Below are 22,377 nucleotides of genomic sequence, written 5' to 3'. Positions count from 1 at the left end.
GACTTGGCGGCCATATTATGCTAAACTGACTCTTTTACAGCCTGTAACAAAAATGCACGTTAACTTCAAAATGTGCAAAGGTTGACTTTTAGTCCTAAATTTTAGATGTAGTTCCATGTCAGCCTTGTTTTGGATCTGATACACACTGCCTGAACACAATAAAAGGGTCACACGCTCTACTATTTGGCTGTAGCGCCTTTAGCTTCGATTACAGCACGTATTCACTGTGACATGTAACGCCGACTGTAACAAGTGAATTTCTCCTTTGTGAGATTAATAAAGGTTTATCTTATCTTATCTTATCTTATCTTACATTGTTTTAAAAAGCTACTACAATGTCAAAAGCTCTCTGAACGAGCTCTTGGACGTGGCAGCCATCTTGTGATAGCCAGCAAGGCTAACCCCATAGTAATCAATGCAACACCAGGGACAACATTTTCATTGATCCAACGGCAGAATGTGAGACAAACTCATTGTTTGTGATTGGTTTATTATTTAAAGTCTAGGTTTATCAGTCCGGAGACTCTCGTTTTTTGTCGTGTTGTTTAGCCGTATTAGCATTGTTTTCTCCCTTCATTCCCAGGGTTCAGTGGTTAGCATTCACTATATCACTGTCCAATGTTCAATAAATATTGGTCATGTTGTGTTAGAAAAGTACAGAGACAAACATGTTATATTTGATACAAATAGAAGTGAATGATTTGAAGTGTTTGACAGAGGAAAACCCATGAATAAATGGAGCTAAAGTCTGTGCCTCCTTTAAAACTGGAATAACATTTGAAAAACTGCAACATTGTTTTCTTTCCAGATATGACACAAGGTCTATCACAATTATCAAAGTCATGAAAGAGTGAAATCAGTGCTGTTTACATTTGTTTACATTGAACTGGGTTAAAAACATAGATGTCAAATAATAAAGGCTAGATGTCTTAAGGCGGAGTCACTTCCGGCATCACAGGCAGCCATCTTGCCACAGGGAAGCTTTCTGACGAGCTCTGTGGCATCTGAAGTGGTTTGGTTTCTTACAAACATTATTATTGTGGCTATAATTCTGAATGCTGGAACATGTTGAAATTGCAGATTTTCTTTTTTATTCACATGTATGCAGTGTGTAGGAGGGTTTATTAATCAATTAATTGTTTATTAATTCATTAATAGGTTGTAGATTAGCGTTAAAATTGAGCAGGGCACCAGTTCGAAAAAAGCGAACAAAATAAAAGTAAGAATAGGAGGCTAAACTACAGATTTATCTGAAGGAAGTAAGTTCTTGAACAATACACTGTGTTTTTTGGAGGTTTAATGATCAGAATCAATTAACAGACGGCATTAAATATTAAAGTGCAAACAGGATAACCTAGAAGGCTAACAGGATGAATAATCAGATAAAATGTTCTAAAATTGTATCTGAAAGTCAGTAAGGTGGTTTGCGTAGAAGTTCTGTGAGTCTTCTTGAGCCAGGTCTGTGAGATGCGCTTACGACCGTGAGAGAAAGGTTTTCCACGCCAACTGTGGTCCGGCGTTCCAAAGTCCTGGTGTGCGACGGCCTTTGGTCGTGGTCTCTCGGGTGGCGATCTCAAGCTGATGCAGGCGAGGCGGGGGTCTCTCTCCAGCTCCTCTGGGCCTTGGGCATTTAGCTTGACAAGCTAATATGGTTGCGCTGAAAGCTCAGCGATCAAAAATGTTGTTGTCTTGTAGGAAAAATGCAAATGTTCTTGAAAGAGGTAACTGATAGTTACAAATCACGTCAAATGACGGGCTCAAACTTAAAGATTCTTGTGGTCCATCTGAGACAAAGAGAGGTCAGAGTTCAGCGGGGGATGTCGCCATGTGCTTATCCCTTCCTGCCGTCTCCCTTCTCCATCTGTCTGAACTCCAAGAGAAACTTCAACTCTTGCTCGAACTCAACTCAACACCCACTCAACTCTCACATCAACTCCAGGGAACTACTTCCTGTACCCTTCCTTTATACCGGGGCGGCCCCTTTGTCTCCGCGGGACTCAACCAATCGATTCAGTCCGTAACGTGATATGATTGGGTCCCAAGTCACGGTGGGATGGGAGGAAGGCTTATCTTGGGAGAGAATTCAGGAAATACATTTATATTGTAATAAACAGTATGTAAAAACGGTGGCCTATTCCTTTAACAACTTCACAATCTTTCCAAATGCATTACCGACATTTCGACAGTATGTATGTACATTGCATCTTTGTTGACCTTGGGAAGAAATCATCATTAGAACAGAGTTCATTCTCACTGTCCATGAATTAAAGAACTGTCTTATTACTACTCAAATTGGATGTTTGAGATTCAGTCTTTAGTCCAATTGGAAGGTCAAGCTAGCATCGGCATGCTAATGCTGGCGGCAACTAAAGGCTGGGACTATGGCTGGCTCACCTAAAGCAATGAAAAAATACAATTGGCCAAAAGGCCTCTGTGCTTCTAATGTAGGTTATGATAAATTCTGTTAAAGAATGACAACTTTCCTGTCCAGTGATTCTTGTTCAATGATTTCTATTACATTTAATAATAGAAAACCGCTTGATATATAACATCTCATTTGCAAGAAAACACAGGACCACTGATCTCACAAACTGACAAAATAACTTGTTACAAACGAGGACCATTCACTTTTTTACTCACAGAAAGGAACTTTTAAGAAAGTCTGTTGGTATCAGATTGATATAAGTAGACACTCAAACCCCAGCATCCGTATCGGAAACATTAAAGCTGGATCAGTGCATGTCTTGTCCGAGCTCAGAGAACCTCAGGAAGTGGCTACAGCTGGTCCCAGAGTCAGGACTAAACAGGCTGCGTTTCAGTTTTGCGCTGCTAAACTTTGGAACAGAAGATATGAGACAGGCCTCAACTCAGACAAAGTTCAAATCCAGTGGTGTGCTGGGACATCATTTCGGCCTGGGAGTTTTATAACTTAAACCGGCCCAAGCCTTTTCAGACTTGTGGCTCATCTTGTAGAGCGTCAGCCGAGAGTACGGCAGTTTGTAGGATCGATTCTACCTCTTTTCACATCGGCCGCTATGCACATAATCTGAGCCACAGACACCTCTCCACAGTCAGCTTTGAGTTATGCAAATGACAACATTATTTATGCTTTTTATACATTGGACACTGCTGTGTTTCAGTCTTTCTTTTTTTCCACACCTACCTTTTTTTGGTCACTTATTTACTCATGCGGACCCTTCTGCGTTATCCCCACTGGACTGCACCACCTTAGCACCCCTGGTCTGATGTGTCCATTGCATGGATTGTATCTGCACTCTTTTAATGCCATAATTTCATGATTATTATGACGTTTTATTGATTGATTTGATCTGTGCTCTTCAAATAAACTTGCCTTGCTTTACCTCTGCTCTGGTGGTAGTTCCTCTCAGTTACAAAGTACTAAAGCATTGATGTCGACGGCACAACGTCATGAACCACGTGACAATCGGGAACAAGGGGTTAGTAAGGCAGTTCCTCGTTGACTATAATGCAGCTTTGAGGCTTCGCAGCTTTTACATTTTACGCTTTATAAACTAAACTAAACTAAACATAGAAAGGACAGACGTAACAACCTCCAGAAAGAGTTATTAAGTCGGATACCCTGGGAAACGTTGAGAACTCTGTATTTTGATCAGTTTATTTTTCCTATGTAGCATTAGCATTTAGCCATCAAACATCTCAAATTATGAATAATGCAGATGTTTCCAGCTGTTGTCAACCCATCAACCTCATTTAGATGAAGGCAAAGCCTAGTTAGAAGTCATTAATGAAATGTTTAATAATAAAATTAATAAATAAAAGTGGCTTCTGATCCAAATGTTGAAACATATTAAATTTTTCAGCTAATTGTAGGTCGGGTGTTATGTGCTAGGCAAAGACTAGTGTCTTTGTCTCCCTCTTGTGTTTGTTCCCCTCTGTTTTTGTTTTTCAGGCTTGGCTCTTGGCTGGTGGGAGTGTCTCTGAGCAGGCAAAGCTGACATCCATCTTCAATCAAGCTCTGTACATAGACTCCTGGTTTTCATGCACTCACTGCCAGATTGTTCCGTTTTCTTCACGATCCTTCCTGCCTCAGAGACACCCTGCCAGACCGTGTAGAGCCAAGCCTGTTTTGTTTTTTGTTACTTGGAGACGTTTTATTTAATAAAGACATTTTTTGTTCAACTTAGTTGCCTTTTGTGTCTGCTTTGGGGTTCACTCACCAACCCTAACAGAACAATCTGGCCAACTATGGACCCCGCAGACTCAGAGGCTATAGTCAGGGCTCTATCTGCTCAAGGACAAACCATTGGACGCCATGAACAGGGCATCACGGAAATCATCGAGTCTCTCCAGGAACTCACCAACCAAGTTGTGGACTTGGGAACAAAGATCACAGCGTTGCAGTCTCCTGAACCTTTAGTGTCTACTGCTACAACTCCTACGCAAGCTCTGCTCCAGGATTTTCGGACCCCTGCACCACGTGAGCCATTCATTCCCATCCCACAACCTTATTCAGGAGACATTGGCAATTGCGTGGCATTTTTGTTAAAATGTGATTTAGTTTTTGAACAACAGCCTTTAACCTATGCTACTGATAGGTCTAAAATTGCCTACATTGTGGGTTTGTTAACTGGAAAAGCATCGGAATGGGCCACAGCTGTTTGGAACAGTCAATCACCCATTTGCCATTCCTATCCTGAGTTCACCACAGAAATGAGACGCATTTTTGACCACCCTATTCAGAGCAAAGAAATCGGCCAACGCCTATTCACACTTAGACAGGGCCCTAACTCAGTTGCACATTATGCTTTAAATTTCCGTATTGCTGCAGCAGAAAGTGGGTGGGACCAAAGGGCACTTCAGGGAGCATTCTTTCATGGACTTAATGAAAATATTAAGGACGAATTTATGAAGAAACATCAGAAATGACATAAATGCTTTGACACTCTTACCTCGCCATAGTCGGCAACTGCTTCACCATTCCAGACCCTGCGGTGAGAAAAAGCTCTGTTTACAGGCCCATGAAGCCGTTTACAATGTAAATGCACATTTGTAGGAACACGCTCTGAAACTACCACAGGTTATGTGATTTTCTTTGGTGCGACCTGCCTCTAAACATCAGTGTTGTGCGTTTGCTGCACAGACGGCCATAGGAATTAATGGAACAGCTTCTACGACGCCAATATGGCGGAGGTCGTAACTAGGGGAATACGTCATAAATACCCGGATTGCCGTCTTCATCAATTCACTTTCAAACGCCCGGAAACCTGGTGCCCACATCAATGATAATCTGGCCACTGAACCGAATGCAACCAAAACAGACACATGCAAACACGGGTAGAAGCAAACTCTACACGCTACAGCCCTGAACTGTCTAGGAACCAAACCTGGGACCTTCTCGCTGCACCTCTACGCTCTTAACTACTAACCTTTCATGAATCGTTTTTTTAATTGCCGCTGTGTACCCACATCTTCTAATTAAGATTCTTTGTTTAGTTATATTTAGTTGAGTGAGTAATTAGTGCTGCTGTTTTGCTGCCGAAGCATTTCCCGCTGAGCTCTTGAAAGGTTCTATTTCCCTGACTGAATTTATAATGTCTCTCTCCCAGCGGGCTGCTGCCACTGCTGCATTGTGATTGAGCCACTTCACATGGACTTTTAACGCAACGCGACGTACATCAAGGCCTCAACTGTTCAAACATTTATTTATTTTATTATTTTTGGGCTTCTTGTGTGCATTTCGATGTTTTTTTCCCCCTAATTCCTCAAGGGAAAGTGGCATTTTCGAAGTCTCTTTTAAAGTCATTTTGGACTTCTCTGCGCTGGGTATTTTGCATTTTTTATACTTTAAGTTGTGGAAAACAAGTAAGAACGCACACAAGACGCCAGATATTGCCAACCAATGGAGTCCAGAGAGCGTGAGAATGTTGAAATTGGGCGAAAAAGGAAAACTTCTGGTTACAAACAAGATATGCTATGAATGATTTAGGCTATAATCGTTGAGTTGAAGCCTCTTTGTCTTAGTTCGTAATTAATTACAGATTCTTTCCAAAAAATTTGAATATCACGGAAAAGTTTATATATTTCCATAATTCCTTTAAAAACGTTAAACTTCCATAGATTATAGATTCAGCATCCACAAATTAAATGATTTCAAGTATTTAGTCGTTTATTTATACATACTTTGGGCTTCCAGCTCACAAAACCCACGAAAACAGGATTTCCAAAAATTTGAATACTGTGAAGAAATCTGCCCAAACTTTACAGGGCATGAATGTTTTATAGTGAGTCACACACGACTCATCTACTAAACTCAAAGCACCTGCACTGGTTTTCCCACTTTGGTTCAATCGTCTCAGTTTGAATCAATATGGGGAAGACTGCAGACTTTCAACTGGCCAGAAGACCATCATTGATACCCTCCATAGGATGGGTGACCAGAAAAATTCACAGCTAATGAGGCTGGCTGTTCACAGAGTGCTGTGTCCAAGCACATCAATGGAAAGTCTAGTGGAAGGACAAAATGTGTCAGGAGAAGATGCAGCAGCAGAAGAGCTGACCGTGGGCTTCAGTGGATTATCAAACAGAGAAGATTCATCAATCTGGCAGAAATTGATGAATCTTGGCCAGTGGTCCAAGGTCCTCTTATCCCATGAAAGTAAAGTCTGCCTTTCATTCTGGAATCAAGGTCCAAGGGTTTGGAGGGAGACGGGTGAGGAACAGAACACAAGCTGCTTGAGGTCCAGTGTGAAATATCCACAGTCAGTCGTGATTTGGGGTAATGTCCAGTGCAGGTGTTGGTAAACTCTGCTTTCTTAAATCCAAGGTCACCGCATCAGTCTACCAGAATGTTTTAGTGGACTTCATGATTCCTTCTGCTGAGGATCTGTATGGAGATGCAGATTTCATCTGCCAGCAGGACCTGGCCCCTGCCCATACCACCAGAAGCACCAAAACCTGGTTTGATGCCCATGCCGTCACAGTGCTTGACTGGACAGCAAACTTGCCGGACCTTAACCCCCTTGAGAATCTATGGGATTTTATCAAGAAAAATGAGGGACACCAGACTCTAAAACAAAGAAGAGCTGACAGCAAGCATCAAGGAAATGTGGGCTTACATTACTCCCTGGCAAAGCAACAGGCTGATGCCTCAATGTCACAGGCTGATGCCTCAGTGCCACAGGCTGATGCCTCAATGCCACAGGCTGATGCCTCAGTGCCACAGGCTGATGCCTCAGTGCCACAGGCTGATGCCTCAGTGCCACAGGCTGATGCCTCAATGCCACAGGCTGATGCCTCAATGCCACAGGCTGATGCCTCAATGCCACAGGCTGATGCCTCAATGCCACAGGCTGATGCCTCAGTGTCACAGGCTGATGCCTCAGTGCCACAGGCTGATGCCTCAATGCCACAGGCTGATGCCTCAGTGTCACAGGCTGATGCCTCAGTGCCACAGGCTGATGCCTCAATGCCACAGGCTGATGCCTCAATGCCACAGGCTGATGCCTCAATGCCACGGAGCATCGAGGCAGTGATTAAGGCAAAGGGATTGCCTACAAAGGATTGAAGATTGACGTATCATTTTGAAAGTACCATATTTTGATTGATTTGATGTGATCCTAATTTCTTTTTTCCTGCAAAAACTGAGAAGTACATTGTGATTTCTTCACAGTATTAACATTTTTGGAAATCCTGTTTTTCTGAGTTTTGTGAGCTGGAAACCCAAATTATGTACAAATAAACAACAAAATAGTTTAACGTTTGAATGGAATTATGGAAATAAATAAACTTTTCCATGATATTCTAATATTTTGGAAATGGTCTGTAATAGCGTGGTGGTTACTTTAAGGTCCAATACATTACTATCCTCATCTGGTCATCCTTTTCAATACACCTTGATACACACTTTGTATTTTGGCTCTTAAGGCAAGGCACGGCAGGTGAACACAACGACTGTTCACGCAGTGGTCAACGTAGAGACAAGTTTTCTGACTTAACAACCCAGTTTTTATGTCAGAGTATAAGAAAGACAAAACATCTCCAGACTTTCCAGTTTGGGAGTTAACAATTTGGAAGGATTGTTCACTCCCAGCCTGATTTATTTTCTTTCCACTTAAAATAGCATATTCAAAACCTAAACTATCAAAAAAAATCATTGCAACTTATATATCAACAAAATTATTTCTTCTTTCGTAGGATCCCCATTAGCTCCCACAAATTGGTTGCTAGTCTTCCTGGGGTCCTGAAATATGAAAAGTAAAACCATTGTTTTAAACCTGGCTCTATCCTTTATTTAGATTGAGTTGCTGAAAACATGGGCGGGTGTGTTGCCGTGTGTACAAAATGCGTGGTATAAATGAACATGCCTTGCCGCGGCTATTTTTAGTCATAAAATGGCAGAAAACTTGTAATACAAGTGTTTTCTAATATATCAGTAGTGCAAAAGTTTCAAATTGATATCTCTTATTTTGACTGTATTTCCCTATTCACATTTCGGACTTGGAAGACTGAAAATATATTCTGAACATTTATTACATTTTGAAGGTATTCTCCCAGTGTGAATGTATGACTGGCTGAAACCAGTAAAGCCAATAACTACAGTAAAGGAAATACAACAACAATTGGCAAAATTCTCAAGAGGGAAAATCCGCTAGTGGGTTCGAGTTGATTTAGCCACAAACGGCAAAACAGTTTATCATTCTGCACAGCGCGCTATATTTTATTCCCTCCAAAAGGCCAACTCTGTTAACCTCTGCTCCGACCTCCCCGGCATTTTAAGCTGACCACCAACATCCAGCAAAGACCTTGCCTGGACTGTTTCTTAGCCATGACCCACCCATAGGAATGCGCGTTGGGTCCGCGGCCTCGGCGTTGTGGAACCACCGGAAGGCGACGATTTCCCATTAAAAACCCGAAGGGATGGGGCCAACCTCTGGACCTTCGATTAAACTTGGCTTTGCGCATTGCGTGACAAACACGGGGGGAAAAAGGTGTACAAAGCAATATCCCGCGGACGTTCCTCAAACTCCCCTCGATTATGCGGCACCACCCTGTGCTAATCTTGGGGTTCCTGCCTCCGCAACGCCACACGGCTGAATCCATTTCCATAGTAATGTCAGGGGGGATCTGGTCGCCTCGCGGGAGCATGTTGTCTGACAGTAAAGCACCTCCAAGCAGTCAATTTGTAGGCAGGGAAGGAAACCAGAATGGCCAGAGGAATGGAAATTGGTTTAGTAAATGCTCAGTGTTGATTTTTTTTTGCAAAGTCTTTCATAGTTTTAATTAAATGCGACTTATATGTTTGACCGTTTTGTTTGCTGAATTGAATATTGATTGAAAACCGGCCCCACAGATCAGTGTTTTGATGAGGTGTCGGTATTGAAAGAGACCAGGCCGTTCAGACTGAAGCAAAGGAAAATCTGATATGTATTGGATTCAGGTGAAGATATAGTACAAAAGTGGCCTGGCTTGCATTGGAAAAAAGTCCGAACTGTGTTATTGCATTATCATGAAAAAACAACAGCTTTATCACATTGTTCTGCAGTGTGTTGGCTGCAGATAGTGATGGGATTCATGGCTCTTTGATAGAGCTCAAATATTTGGAATCTGTTAATTCAAACGAATGGCTCATTAGGCCCGAGCCGGACGAAGTTTTTGGGTGGTTTCTTTCTTTCTTTCTTTTTTTCTTCACATTTTTTATCCGCCAAACGTCGTCAAAAACTCTCCGGATTAGGCCCCTTTTGTTTTAATGAACTATTCCCTGTTTTAAGATCCCACTGGGCATAGGGCATCTAGACATATTGAACTTGAAGATTCAACCGCTGTTTGTGAAACGTTTCAATCGTCTCCTCGTAACGCCGCGGCGAAGGATGCGTAGATTTTGTGTATTTTCGTGGACAGCTCACGCTTACAGGCATTGGCTGACAGAGTCACTAATGTACAACCCCCAAGTGAACAGAACGCAGTCCTTAACATATAGCCTGCTCCCAGGAGAGCGCCCCCTACCTATACCTTGAAAACTTCAGTTTGAAGACAGTCATATCATATTTTATAAGATGTGGGCTTGTCCAAGGTGAATGTCTCATATATGTCACGTTAACCTTTATAATTCGAACATGCACTAAAACATTGAGCTCAAACTTGTGTCACTAATGTACAGCCCCAAGCTGAACAGAACAAACTCATCAACAGACCAACTTCACCACAGTACAGCGCCACCTATCTATACTTTGAAAATTGCAGTTTGTACATTTTATATGAAACGTTGCATGATACATTACAGTCATGTCATAGGTTCTAAGATGTGGGTGTGGCCAATGCAAATGTCTTTCCAATGGTATGTTTTCCTGTGGTAAATGTCCCAAAGAATAAATATTATCCTTCATAATTCGCACGTACCTTGTCAGATTGAGTTAGAAATGTAATCACTTAGGAACTGGAGGAAAATGAATCCATTCCCTTAACAATAGTGATGGTCCGTGCTATAGCGCCCCCTAAAACAGGGATAGGGCCAGTATGAATTGTGAAGCTGGGGACGTACACGAGTCTGAGCAGTCGCAATGGCGGGTGGCTGCAAAGCATGGGCGAGAGCGAGGTGGGGCAGTCGTGCTGGGGGGAGTTGCCCCAAGGGCAAGGGCCTCTATCGCTTCATTCATTTTTATATCTTTTTTTTAAGGAGCCACCAGTAAACGTATATTATTTTTATATCAACCTGGTTTGCAGGTATGCATTTGGGTTAAAATGACTAAAATCTGAATGCTCTGCTCAAGTGTTGTTTTTGGCTGCCCTCTTCATTTTAGTCTTTTTTTTTTTTTAAATGCTTTTTAGGAGTCTTTATGAGTCAACACAGTATGATAGTTGAAGTCGACAAAAACTCAAAAAGGTTTTAGTCTGATTTCAGTTTGTTAAAAAAGTGTTTAGTGCATTTTTAACAAATGAATTTAGGTCGATAAGTATTGAAAATAAGTATTGGGCATTGGGATGAAGGTCGATAGGTTGGATCAAGCTTTTGACAGATTACACGCACAAATGTCTTAAATGTGAACAGGGCTTCTCTTCTCACCCTCTGATCATCGCTTTGAGCTTGTTTATTCGCCGCCTGCACATTAGTTCGACATGCTTCCTGCATTCATACTGTGACAGTGTTTTATTGGGGAAAAGGCCCCGATGGTGAACGTCGGCCCAACCACTTTAGAACATTGTGACATCATCTTGCTTGGCTCGTGTGCAGTTTTCTAATGTTTCATTGGTTGCATTTGTGCAGAATTGCTTAATGAACAACTGAACCGTTCACGTCAAAGAGCTGTTCAAAAGACACGACTCAGTTGCGAACATCACACATCTTTAGCTCTAGACCTCGTCATTCTCATTTGACTAAATTCTATTCTCTGTCTCTTTCCCCATAGCACAACCCAACGCTCCCAAAATCCATGAAGGCTGGTGGGCGTACAAGGAGGTGGTTCAGGGGAGCTTTGTTCCAGGTAAGACAACTTTTCCTTATTAACTTGTTCTCGTTATCTTATGACCGCTCGCTGCCTGATCTTGTTGTGCCCGCAGCGACTTGTGCGTTGCCTCCTCGCCCGTTGCCTCCTCGCGCGTTGCCTCCTCGCGCGTTGCCTCCTCGCGCGTTGCCTCCTCGCCCGTTGCCTCCTCGCCCGTTGCCTTCTCACCCGTTGCCTTCTCGCCCGTTGCCTCCTTGCCACGGGCGCAACTTTGATATCTTTTTTTTTGTCCTTGTCGTTCTTTGCCACGATTGACATCTGCCACTTTGGTGATTGACACGTTCCCTACCTTACCCTCCATCCTGGTGGTATCTAAGCCAATTATTTTTATGCTTTTTCTGCACTTTTGAAAAGGCCTACAGGTGCGTGACTGCGCCTGTGCCGGAGCTAGTTTCATGAGGGCCAAATGTCACCGTAATGAGAGAACAATTAAGAGAAACTTAAATAGAGGGCATTGGAGACAGTGGGAGGTAATGTTCTTGGAAGGGAGCACGCCGGGAAGATAAGGAGTTATGGAAGTTATTTTAATTGAATATGAACTTTTAATGATGGCTAATGCTTAGGCGGAACAGCTGCGAGGTTATTTTGTACCGCTATTACTTGGATTCCTCTCGATATTCTCGCGCTAAGAGGTAGTTCTGTCCAGTGAAGCGTAAAATATTTCCATTACGTGTAGTTCTTGGGCCAGGCTAATGAATAGGGCGAGATACAATGAATAGTTTACTGAGAGTGATGGATTTGTTCAGAGAAATACTGCATGTATTGTATGGATTCAGGGTTGCCACTTTGAGCACAATGAACAGCAGTTTTTAGAAATGACAATATTACTAACATTGGTAATTAGTGCTGTCAAATGCTTTATGATTATTTCTTTATTTTATCAGATTAATCATGCTTTTGTAATTTTTTGCATACAGTTCCTATACTGGGAAAGTACCAAAAAATTGTAAGTGGAGCTGGAAAGATTTTTTTTTTTTTATAGAATAGAGCATTGTTTTGGCTAAACAAGTTCTGGTAAGACATTGGCCATAACGTAAGCAAATGAGTGGATGAAGTAATCACCTATATGATCAGAGATAAAGTGCAAAGACTCACAGAAGCAGAGTGGCGTTAGGAGAGTTTTATTGGACTTGAATCCTAATTCGGGCTCAAACCCCAGCAGAAGATTGAATGAATGATATGAAATACACAGCAATGATGAACAATTGAAAGACTCTGGAGGCCAGGCACAGGAGGGGCGGAGGAGGGTCACAAGCACAGCAGGGATGAAGCAGGGATGAACAGCTGCAGTGATTGGCTGTCGTGAAGCTGTGGCTTGAGGTGACACTGTGATTGGATGATTGGTGAAGAGCTGCCGGTGATGAGGAAATGAAGGAGTACTGCAGGTAGGTATTCCAGGGTGAAGTTGTGGAGAAGTTTCATTTATTCTTTTGATATATGGGGACTGGTCTGCTAATGAAATGTGAACAAGTGCTTTAAATTGTAGCCTACCATCAAAATCAATTAAATATTTACTTGAAGCTACAGTTTCACACTGCAGTGGAAAATCTACAAATAGTATGATCAGTTAACGCCCAAGTTTAACGATCCCAACAAATTTGAGAAATTGCTTCCGATTGCTTCCCAGCTCAGCCTTCTCTCTTGCTCTGCTTCATTTCCCCATTTATGTTTTTATACCTACTTCTTCCTCTCAATCCTCTGCGGCGCACTTTCCAGTCTAAGCACCGAACAGCAGCGCAGCCAGTTTAGCCCGATTCACAATGCTCCCGAGGCCGCGCCTGGTATTCCCCGACCGGCGCGCCGCATTTCACAGGCACGCCATAAAAGAGAATGGAACGGCGCTCGCTGCAAAATAAAGTTCAGTTTAACGACACAGAGAGACATAATACTGATGTGGGTATAATATTCGCTTTGGGAGCGGGCGTACACGGTAAATGATTTGTTTTAGGAGCTTTGCTGTGGCAATGAAACTACTGGCAAGTGGCAGTAAAAAAAAAAACACACACACACTCAAAAAAAACAGAAAATGGAGATGTTTTGGAAACGATCGCAAACTGGATTACAATTGGCTTGGTAGCTGTTGCGGTTTGTTTAAATGCACATAATAAATCAGGACTAAATATGCTGTGATAGTAGTAATGTAAGAACAAATTGCGACTGGATTAGCTGCCATCTGTCTGAATTTCCTCTTTCGGTGTTTAAATATGGCTCTTCTGCTTTCCTAAATATAGTTGTTTCCAAGTTTGAGAGTGGGGGATTGAAACCAAAGGCGTAATTAAGGAGACTCGTCAGTTGTTCTTATTCATTATGTGGTTCCTTCACTTTAAAGAGGACATGCCTTGGACTTAAAAGGAAAGACTTTAGGACTTTATTTGTACACAGACATGGTCACTAAGCGCTTTACATGAGACAATTGTGCATTCACTTCACACACGGTGGTGGTAAGCGACTACTTATCTGCGCCAATTCTCATTCTCTCAGTGGCACCTTTCATCCTGGACTATTGTACATGTTTCTAGTGGTAGGGAAAACCTATGGGAGAACATCCAAACTCAACACAGAAAGGTCCCATCCGGTCCAGAGGTCAAACTCGGAACTTTCTTGAAGCATGAGCGCTTACTGCTGCGCCACTGTAGAGAGCCAAAATCAGCATTGATATTTTGCATTTCATAATTTTAAATAATGTCTCGGTAAGGGATGGGATTTGATACCCATATCTATATCAATCCCATTGATAATTTATCTTATCAACTCCAATTGATTTGAAAATAGGCTACAGATGATATAATATGTGCATGCTTCTTGTAGCTTTGATTTAAACAGAGCGATAATAATACATTAATCTATTTTGGTGGTAAAACAGCCGTGGAAGAAGAAACTACCAAAGCAAAAAAAAGTGAATCACTGAGGATTACACAAAACTGCATGAATGAAGTGTGTAAAATCAGTAAATCGGCCATTATTATGTCGAACAGAAACTATAACACCAAATCCGAAGACTTTGTGAATGCTACCTTTTCATATGCTTCAGACCAAAAGGGTTTTTATTACCCTCAATGGCGCAGTCACTCATGCATTGTTCAAGAAGTGATCCATTTTCCGAAAACACTGAAATCTGAATCTATAAAAAGACATGCCCAGGAGCGAGAATTTGCAATCTGAGCGTAAGGAATTGGGTTTCCACATCCTATCTTACCAAAACTTAGTGCGACTGTTATCATGAATGATGACACACTTACTGTACTGTCACTTGTACGCAAGATTCTCCAACCACATTTCTCTTCACTTGCATCACTCCATGAAATTCTTTTTTCACTTCATCACATTTTTTTCCTTGTATATGTGTTTTTCTTTTTGTTGAATTGGTGTCATGTTGGAAGTAAGGGGAGTCGATGTTTAAAAAAAGATGAGTCGAGTGATAAAACAAAGGTATACATGAAGTTAAAGAGAAGCATCATCAAAAAATGTTACCTTTGATGCAATTTCAAACACGTCTTGCATCTTGTCGCATGGCTTATTTATCGTTTCCCTTTTAGGCGTCTTGAATGACTCAAAATAATGTATTCAAGTGAGCATTGATAAACCCCATTTTGTAATGTTTTGTGTAACATACTATTTACTAGAGCGAGGACGATACACTTTTCTCACGATCTGATACGTATCACGCTACTCAGGGCCTGTTCCGATACATAATACGATACAATACGTTTATGATAAGTGGGAGAGGGCCGAGACATAAATTCCACAAGACGAGACGAGATTTTGACATTTGTGGCCATCCCGCCTTTGCTCTGCCCAATCCCGTCAGACCTTGGAAGCTAAGCAGGAAGGGCCTGGTCGGTACTTGGATGGGAGACCGTTTTGGGAACACCAGGAAGCCTGGCGAATATAGTGAGTGAGTGAGTGGTTGGTGGTGGTCGGAGGGGCTGATGGCGCAGACTGGTTGCCTCGCTTCCGTCAGTCTACCCCAGGGCAGCTTACCACCACCGAGTATGAATGAATAATGCAATGTAAAGCGTCTTTCAGTGTCCAAAAAAGCGCTATATAAAAGTAATATGTTTACCTAAAAACGTGTAAAAGAAAACAGTCATGTGTCCAAAGTTTTAAACCTAATGACATTTCTTGAAGGGTTAAAGGAACAGGCGACCGTTTTCCCATACTGAGACATGTTCTTACCTGAGCTTAGACGAGTTGATGCGTACCTGTCTGGTCTTTGTGCGTGCCCTCAGTCACACAAAACGACCAGATGTTGTTTGGCCTCTCCCAGTATATTCATAGCTCCAAATGGGGGTGAAGTTAGAAGCGACCAAGCTCTTCCACGGGCACAAAGACCAGACAGGTACGGATGAACTCGTCTAAGCTCAGGTAAGAACAGATCACAGTATGGAAAAACGATGGACTGTTTGAAAAAGCGTATTAACACAAAATGAAACAAAATGTTTGTGATGTGGTTCCTGTATCTGCAGTCTTGGATCTGCAAAGCGGATCACACAGTTCTGATGGATAGGTCAAGGGGTTCTCGATTCCCATCCCTAGCCCCTGTAGCCTGGCTTTAGCCCTCCCTAAATCCGGTCAATTATCATTTCCCTACATGTATGTCTGGGTCAGATCTCAGTGGCTGCGTTACATTGGTTGAATTTCTATCTACCATTCAGCGAGCGGGGGAGGCGGGGCTTGTAGGTGACGTCAAGCATTTGCTGGTTGTAGTTTGGCAATGGCGGCGGATATGAATATCCAGATCCTACTATTTACAATGGAGGATTCGGAGCTGTTGGTCTGGTGATTTTAGGGGTTGGGGCCCATAGTGTTTGGGAACCCCGATGTAGATGGTGTATCCCGGACATTACACTGCGTTCCAAATTATTATGCAAATGACATTTTGACACCATGATTCTGGCCCAAAACATGACTCCGCCCCCTCCTTACTGACGTCACAGTTTTGTTGGGACCAATGGCCGCTGGCTGCTCTGCTTTATGCCCACGACACTAGAGGCCGCCATTGCTCCGTCATTGCTGTAGTACCTCCATATCGCCGCTAGTCCCCCATTGAAAAGCATTGGAGTTAAAACAACTTTGACGCTTGGTTTCTATTTTTTCAACACTAGACTAGGCTAGATCTTCCTCCTGTGATAACATTGGTTTAGTCACAATTTAAGAAACCAGGCTGGTTTTCGTAAGAAGAATTTTAGAAATCTCGTCCTTAATGAGGGTCGGACTGTTAGCATTGGAGCAGTGCGAGTCTACAGTGAAGATCCCGCCCTTATGCCCTTTTTAGGAACATGCTTCGTCAGAGCTGGGGAGGGGGAGTCTGTAAATCCCCATGACTTCCCCCACGACCGTGGTCATTATGGTAAACGGGGAGGAGTGCAGAGAAGCTGTCATTTATATACAGTCTATGGTTGGGACATGGTGGCCATTCACCAACCATCCACTACTCCATCCATCTGACCATCCAGGGTCACACGGTGAACAAGACTGTCTGAAAATGAGTCCTCATGTATTTCTGAGCCACTGCAGCCGTTTCTGTTCATCAGCTTCAATGAACAGTTTAGGGGAGGCCCGGATAGAAGGTTTATGCACAACTGCAGCCTCTGGAGGGTCCTACACCTTGATGTTCGGGAGACTCCAGAGGCACCAGCAGCTTCCATTACCTGTCTGCTGCTTTGTAGCATCTGTTCTCTTAATCTGATGTGTTTGTCTGGCAGAAACCGTCCTTATTGTGCCTTTATCTGCACAAACCCGAGTGTGTCTCTGAATCATCCACAAATCTCTTATCAGTACGATGATTATGCTTAATCTTTCATGAAATATTGAAGGTTTTCATACCTAGACCAAGGCATTCAACTATTTCACGCTTTTCATCAGCAGAAAGACCCTTTTTCTTTACCATATTGCTTGAAAATGATGATCTGCTTAATAATGTCCTTTTTCCTTTTTAAACATCCTTTTTCAGTAGTTTTTCCCTTAACTGGGCTTAACCTGAAAACTAATCATCCCAGGTCTCTGAGATTAATGTCAGTGATTCAAAGAGCCTGAGACACGACACCATCCATGAGTTTCAATAAAAACAATTTGCAGAATAATTTGGAACACAGTGTAAATGTAATGTCCTGCTGACCTAAACCTGTATGAAAACAGCACAGCTACGAAGGAGAGCAATGGAAGCAATATGCAGTTGTTGTGCAGACTCTATACATGTCACAATGAAACGTCCGTTATTACTTTGTCAATCCTTGTTAAGAAACCGTTAAACAAGTTCTGAAAACTTTCTGATGCTGCTGCTGTAATACGGTGAAGTTGGGGGGGGGCGCCATCAAAGGCATGTTTTTGATCTTGACCTTTCCAACGTGGCCGCTCTCAATTAGCTCTATATTAGCCAAAGGTCAGCGGTGACAGAGCGCCACGTCACTGCGCCCTTTGCTCTGGTTTTATGTTTAATGACATGCAGGCATCAGTCAGAGCAGGAGGCCGACCACTGAGCTCAAACAGCCACCGTGTGCGAGGCGCTTGGGGGCGAGCAAAATCCCCTCACAAACCCACCAGTCTCCATGTTCATCTACATCTGCATCGTGTTTAGTTGGGGCTTAAAAAACGTTGATAATACCTCAGCATTAGATTTTAAAATGAGAAATACTTTTAGACATGTAGGGAAAAACATTAAAGGGGTCAGGATTATGATTTAGCCTGGAGCACCCTCTACGGGCAGTTGCATTAGTGCTACTCTTTATAAAAGAGTGAAAACAAGCTTTCACTTTCAAATAATGGTATGCTAGCAAATCAGCAGTTCTGTGATAAAGCACAGAGTGGGTCTGGTGATGGATTATGGGCGTTCAAAACGTTTTGTGTTCCCGCTGTGACGGAACAAAACTCGATGGCGGCGCTTCAAGCAGTAGAGAAAGAAATGACCTAAATGAACAGGATTATCCAAGTGTGAAAGTAGGAAAATGTATGTTTATGATGATGGTTGAAGGCTTAAAGGAGCAGGCCACCGTTTTTCCATACTGAGATCTGTTCTTACCTGAGTTTAGACGAGTTGATGCGTACCTGTCTGGTTTTTGTGCGTGCCCTCAGGCATGCAAAAAGACCAACGATGTTGTTAGCATTTGGCTTCTCCCAATGTATTCCTATAGCTCCAAACGGGGTGAAGTTAGAAGTGACCAAGCTCTTCCACGGGCACACACACAGACCAGACAGGTACACATCAACTCGTCTAAACTCAGGTAAGAACAGATCTCAGTGTGGAAGAACGGTGGCCTGGTCCTTTAAAGAAGTCAGCTTTGCATATCCCCTTTAAAAGTTCTTAATCACACAAAATCAACCAAAGGTTAAACAGTGGACTCATTAGAAGCGTAAAGGCCGTTTTGGTTGCACATGTTGGAGTAGGTTAAGGCGAGACAGAACATCCATTGTTCACGCAGTGGTCAATGTTTAGATGTTTTGCTAGTTTTCTCCCAGAGTAAAGAAAATTGACCAAACTCACCCTTTCAGATGATTATTTTTTGACGCGCATTCATTCACAAATATAGACAGGTATCCAGTATGATGCTCTGACCAAGTATGGTCATGGTGACAGGTCGTCTCATGATTGGAAGGTCAGGGGTTCGAATCCCGGCTCCTGAAGGTGCACACTGTTGTTGTGTCTTTGGGCAACACGCTTTTCCCTCCTCGTCTCGTGTCTGTGTACATTGATGTGTGAATCAGTGAGCGGATTCTTGCTGTAAAGCGCTTTGGGTGCCAAGTGGAAAAGTTGAGACAATTTCCCATTTCTTTTAGGGACGGGAATAATATACAAGCGCAGATGTTACAAAACTTTAGGACCAGTTTTCTGAAAATGAGGTTTTTGTTTTGCTTCCAGTTGTGGTAAAGAGGTCTGGGCTCATTCTACACATTGAGACAATGCTGGAGCATGTAGGTCAGGGTTCTTCCATTACTTTTTTCACTGGGCCAGATTTGTCGGAGGTCATTGGCCACTGGGCCGGTCAGTCGGTGATCGTATCACCGCCAGCAAACATATTAATATTTTTGGGATAAATAAATAAGAATTTCATTATCATCAATGCTTGAACTGAATTGGGCCAAAACACAATAGTTGGATTATATTCCAGCGTTTTGAGGCATTAAATAACATTGCATATTAATACATAGTAATAATAGCCTAGTAATAAACTAGGACAACTCAGATCTAAACCAGGATTAAACCAGGGCAAAACATGATAAATCAGGGCTAAGGCAGGACTAAATCACATGAACAAGACCAAAGGCCTGATACAGAATCAGAGAGTTATGATAAACTCCTGCTCAGCCACTGCTCCTCTCAGCTGAAGGAACATACACTGACCAAACCCCTGAGCCGCTGTTCTGTCCAGACCTCGCGGTTTATGAACAAAGTGAAAGAAGCTCCTCGGAGATGGCCTCAGCCACATATTCAGCCTCTCTTTTGTCTGTTAACTTCGCAAAGAGCATCTCTGCGCTTGTACATTTCCCACAAAGACGAACCGAATGAAGTCAGAGGAGAAAGGAAGAAAATGCAACTGTCAGATTCATGATTCCTTTGTTATTTAGTTAAGAGCCAGAGAGCGAGCTTTAGCACGTTGACCGGTTGAACACAGTGAGTGCAGTACAGTTTTCCAAAACTCACGCACCATCAGCTTCATCGTCCGCTTTACAAACATCCACAACTGAACTGGTGTTCCTAACATGAAAGTAGCTGCCAAAATGCCAAAAAATAAATATATTTAAAGAAAATGAGGCGCCAGATTTAATAACATCTTAAAATTCCATCTAAAAAATGGTAGTATTTTCCCCTTGATCGCCCGCAGGTCCTCGCCTTACTTGTACTTTGTCCTCCTAATGTGTCCTTGGTTTTTCACTGAGTCCAAGAAGCTTTAAAAAATGTAATAAAAATCAAACCAATTATCTGCAATGGAGCACACGCAGGTATACAAAGAATTACGTAGCAAGTAATATCAAAATAGTCACTTACTCATTAGCGCCTGACCTCGCTGCTCCTGACTCCAGCTTCAATTAGTGAAACATCTCAGAACAAAAGATTGGCTTCTTTTCATGTGCGGGGTCGGCTCCGGTTCAGCCCGCTGTGTTCTACATCGAGATCACAAAGTACCACTTGCTAAATGCGTGCGCGGGGTCATTTCAGGTCGTACCAGAGAGCTTAAAATATATGGGTGCATATTTCCTTAATTACGAAGGTGATAATTATGTGAGAGTTGTCATTATTGAAGTCGTCTCTGTATTGAGAGGAAGGTTTGGCAGGGCAACTGAATGGGGAAACATCCTCATTTTCATGAGTTTGATATGTTGGCATAGCAGTTAAAAAGGGATTTCATAAAGGTGTGTGAGCTTGAGAATGTGTAGCACACCTCTGGGTAAGTTTACAACAAAATCCAGGAAATACAGAAGAAGAAGAAACAACCAAACCAATCAAGATTACTCATATCAGTGTGATGCAACATGGTTAAAAGCGTAAAAAATATCATTTTGTATGACCTCTTCTTCAAAGTGAAGAAGTCTTTTACAATTTTATAAAATGTGCAAAATCAACCACCCGGTCTTGCATTTTGATGTAAAGTAAGTAATTATAATTGTGTATATTTTTTGTTGTAAAGTCCGACCTTCTCAGTGACTAATCAGTGTCTAGTATCCTCCCGCGTTGACCAATGAGACGAGCTTTTCCTGTGAACCAGCCTGTCAGGTCCAATCAAGAGGGACGGGGAGGAGCTTGATCTTGAAAATTCTGTCCCGGTCCTCCTCATTTTGCAAACTCAGAAGGGCTTTCTGGTTAAAGAGGGGAGGGATTAGATTGTTTACTTTCAAATTTCACTCTATTTCGCCTCACTTTGCAAACTGACAGACTATCCCTTTAAAGTTCAATGACAGATTTGTGGACGTTCTCAGCTTTCAAATGAGGTATAGCATGGGTTAAGTCTTTAAAAAAGCATGATTCTGTTCTCACTATAGTATCCACCGTCGAGTCACCCTCCCGGGCCTCGAGTCTCCAAATGTCCACTATCACACCCCGGGTACATCCAGCGCCGGTCCCAACGCAAGCCCGAACCCCCCACCGCTCTGCTCCAGCCGGGCTGGACTGAAGTGACCCGCGGCCGGCAGGGAGAGAGAGATTAGCAGGGCTTCCCCCATGTTAGTCTCGCTACAGGCGGGCTGGGAAAAGTGGAGTATGGGGGACAGAAAAAAAAGGAGTAGGCTCTTGCATCAGCCAACATGGGGGAGTTTTATCTTCGCCTCTAGACTGTTTTTGCCACTTGATTCCACTGGAGCTAGTGCATTTTAACATTTTAACAGTTGTAGTCCGAACTATTCCTAACTTTCACTAATACATTCCTAATGTCCGGATTCTTGACCTTTCTCGACTTTCAGGGAGCAGAGTGACCCAACATTAGCTTCCACCAGGCTAATTGTTTGTAGCTTTGTGCTGCTCATAATACGCTCAAGATCCCATGTGGTGGTCTCTCTTTCTCCACAAATGTCCGTGATTACAACAGATTCGCAAGGGGCAGAAAAGATTTCAAAATAATAGGTACGGCCCATTTAAAAATACACTTTTGTTGTCTAATAGGAATGTTCATGGCTAACCTATTAACTGGTTAAGTGTTACTAATTGCGTAACCGGATAAGAGCCCTTTGCTCTTAGTTTAGCAACACTTTCTGCACTGTAAAAACATGAATTTTGATATGACTTAATTTGTGCGTGTTAAATATGCTCATCAACAGGCTGACTTCTCCCTCGCTAGGCCACGCCCCCTGCCTGGTATGACGCGTTGCCGTCTGCATCTATGATAATAGTCCAGATAGGACATTTCAACCATTGCCAAGGCACATGTGGTGGACATCTTGTGATTGCTCTATTAGCCATATTTTAACA

General features: G+C 42.6%; 1 protein-coding gene across 1 annotated transcript in view; it reads left to right on the top strand.

The window, feature by feature from the left end:
* The window catches only part of ca10a (carbonic anhydrase Xa), a 480,424-nt gene that overhangs the window by 39,667 nt on the left and 418,380 nt on the right, over window positions 1–22,377 (top strand). The window contains exon 2 of the mRNA XM_079577756.1: window positions 11,385–11,459. Coding sequence (XP_079433882.1) covers window positions 11,385–11,459 — 75 coding nt within the window. The remainder of the gene's footprint in view (window positions 1–11,384; window positions 11,460–22,377) is intronic.

Source organism: Gobius niger (genome assembly GCF_951799975.1).
Source record: "Gobius niger genome assembly, chromosome: 19".
Lineage (NCBI taxonomy): Eukaryota > Metazoa > Chordata > Actinopteri > Gobiiformes > Gobiidae > Gobius > Gobius niger.
The sequence above is the reverse complement of the archived record's forward strand: the minus strand, read 5'-3'. Positions and strand labels throughout refer to the sequence as shown.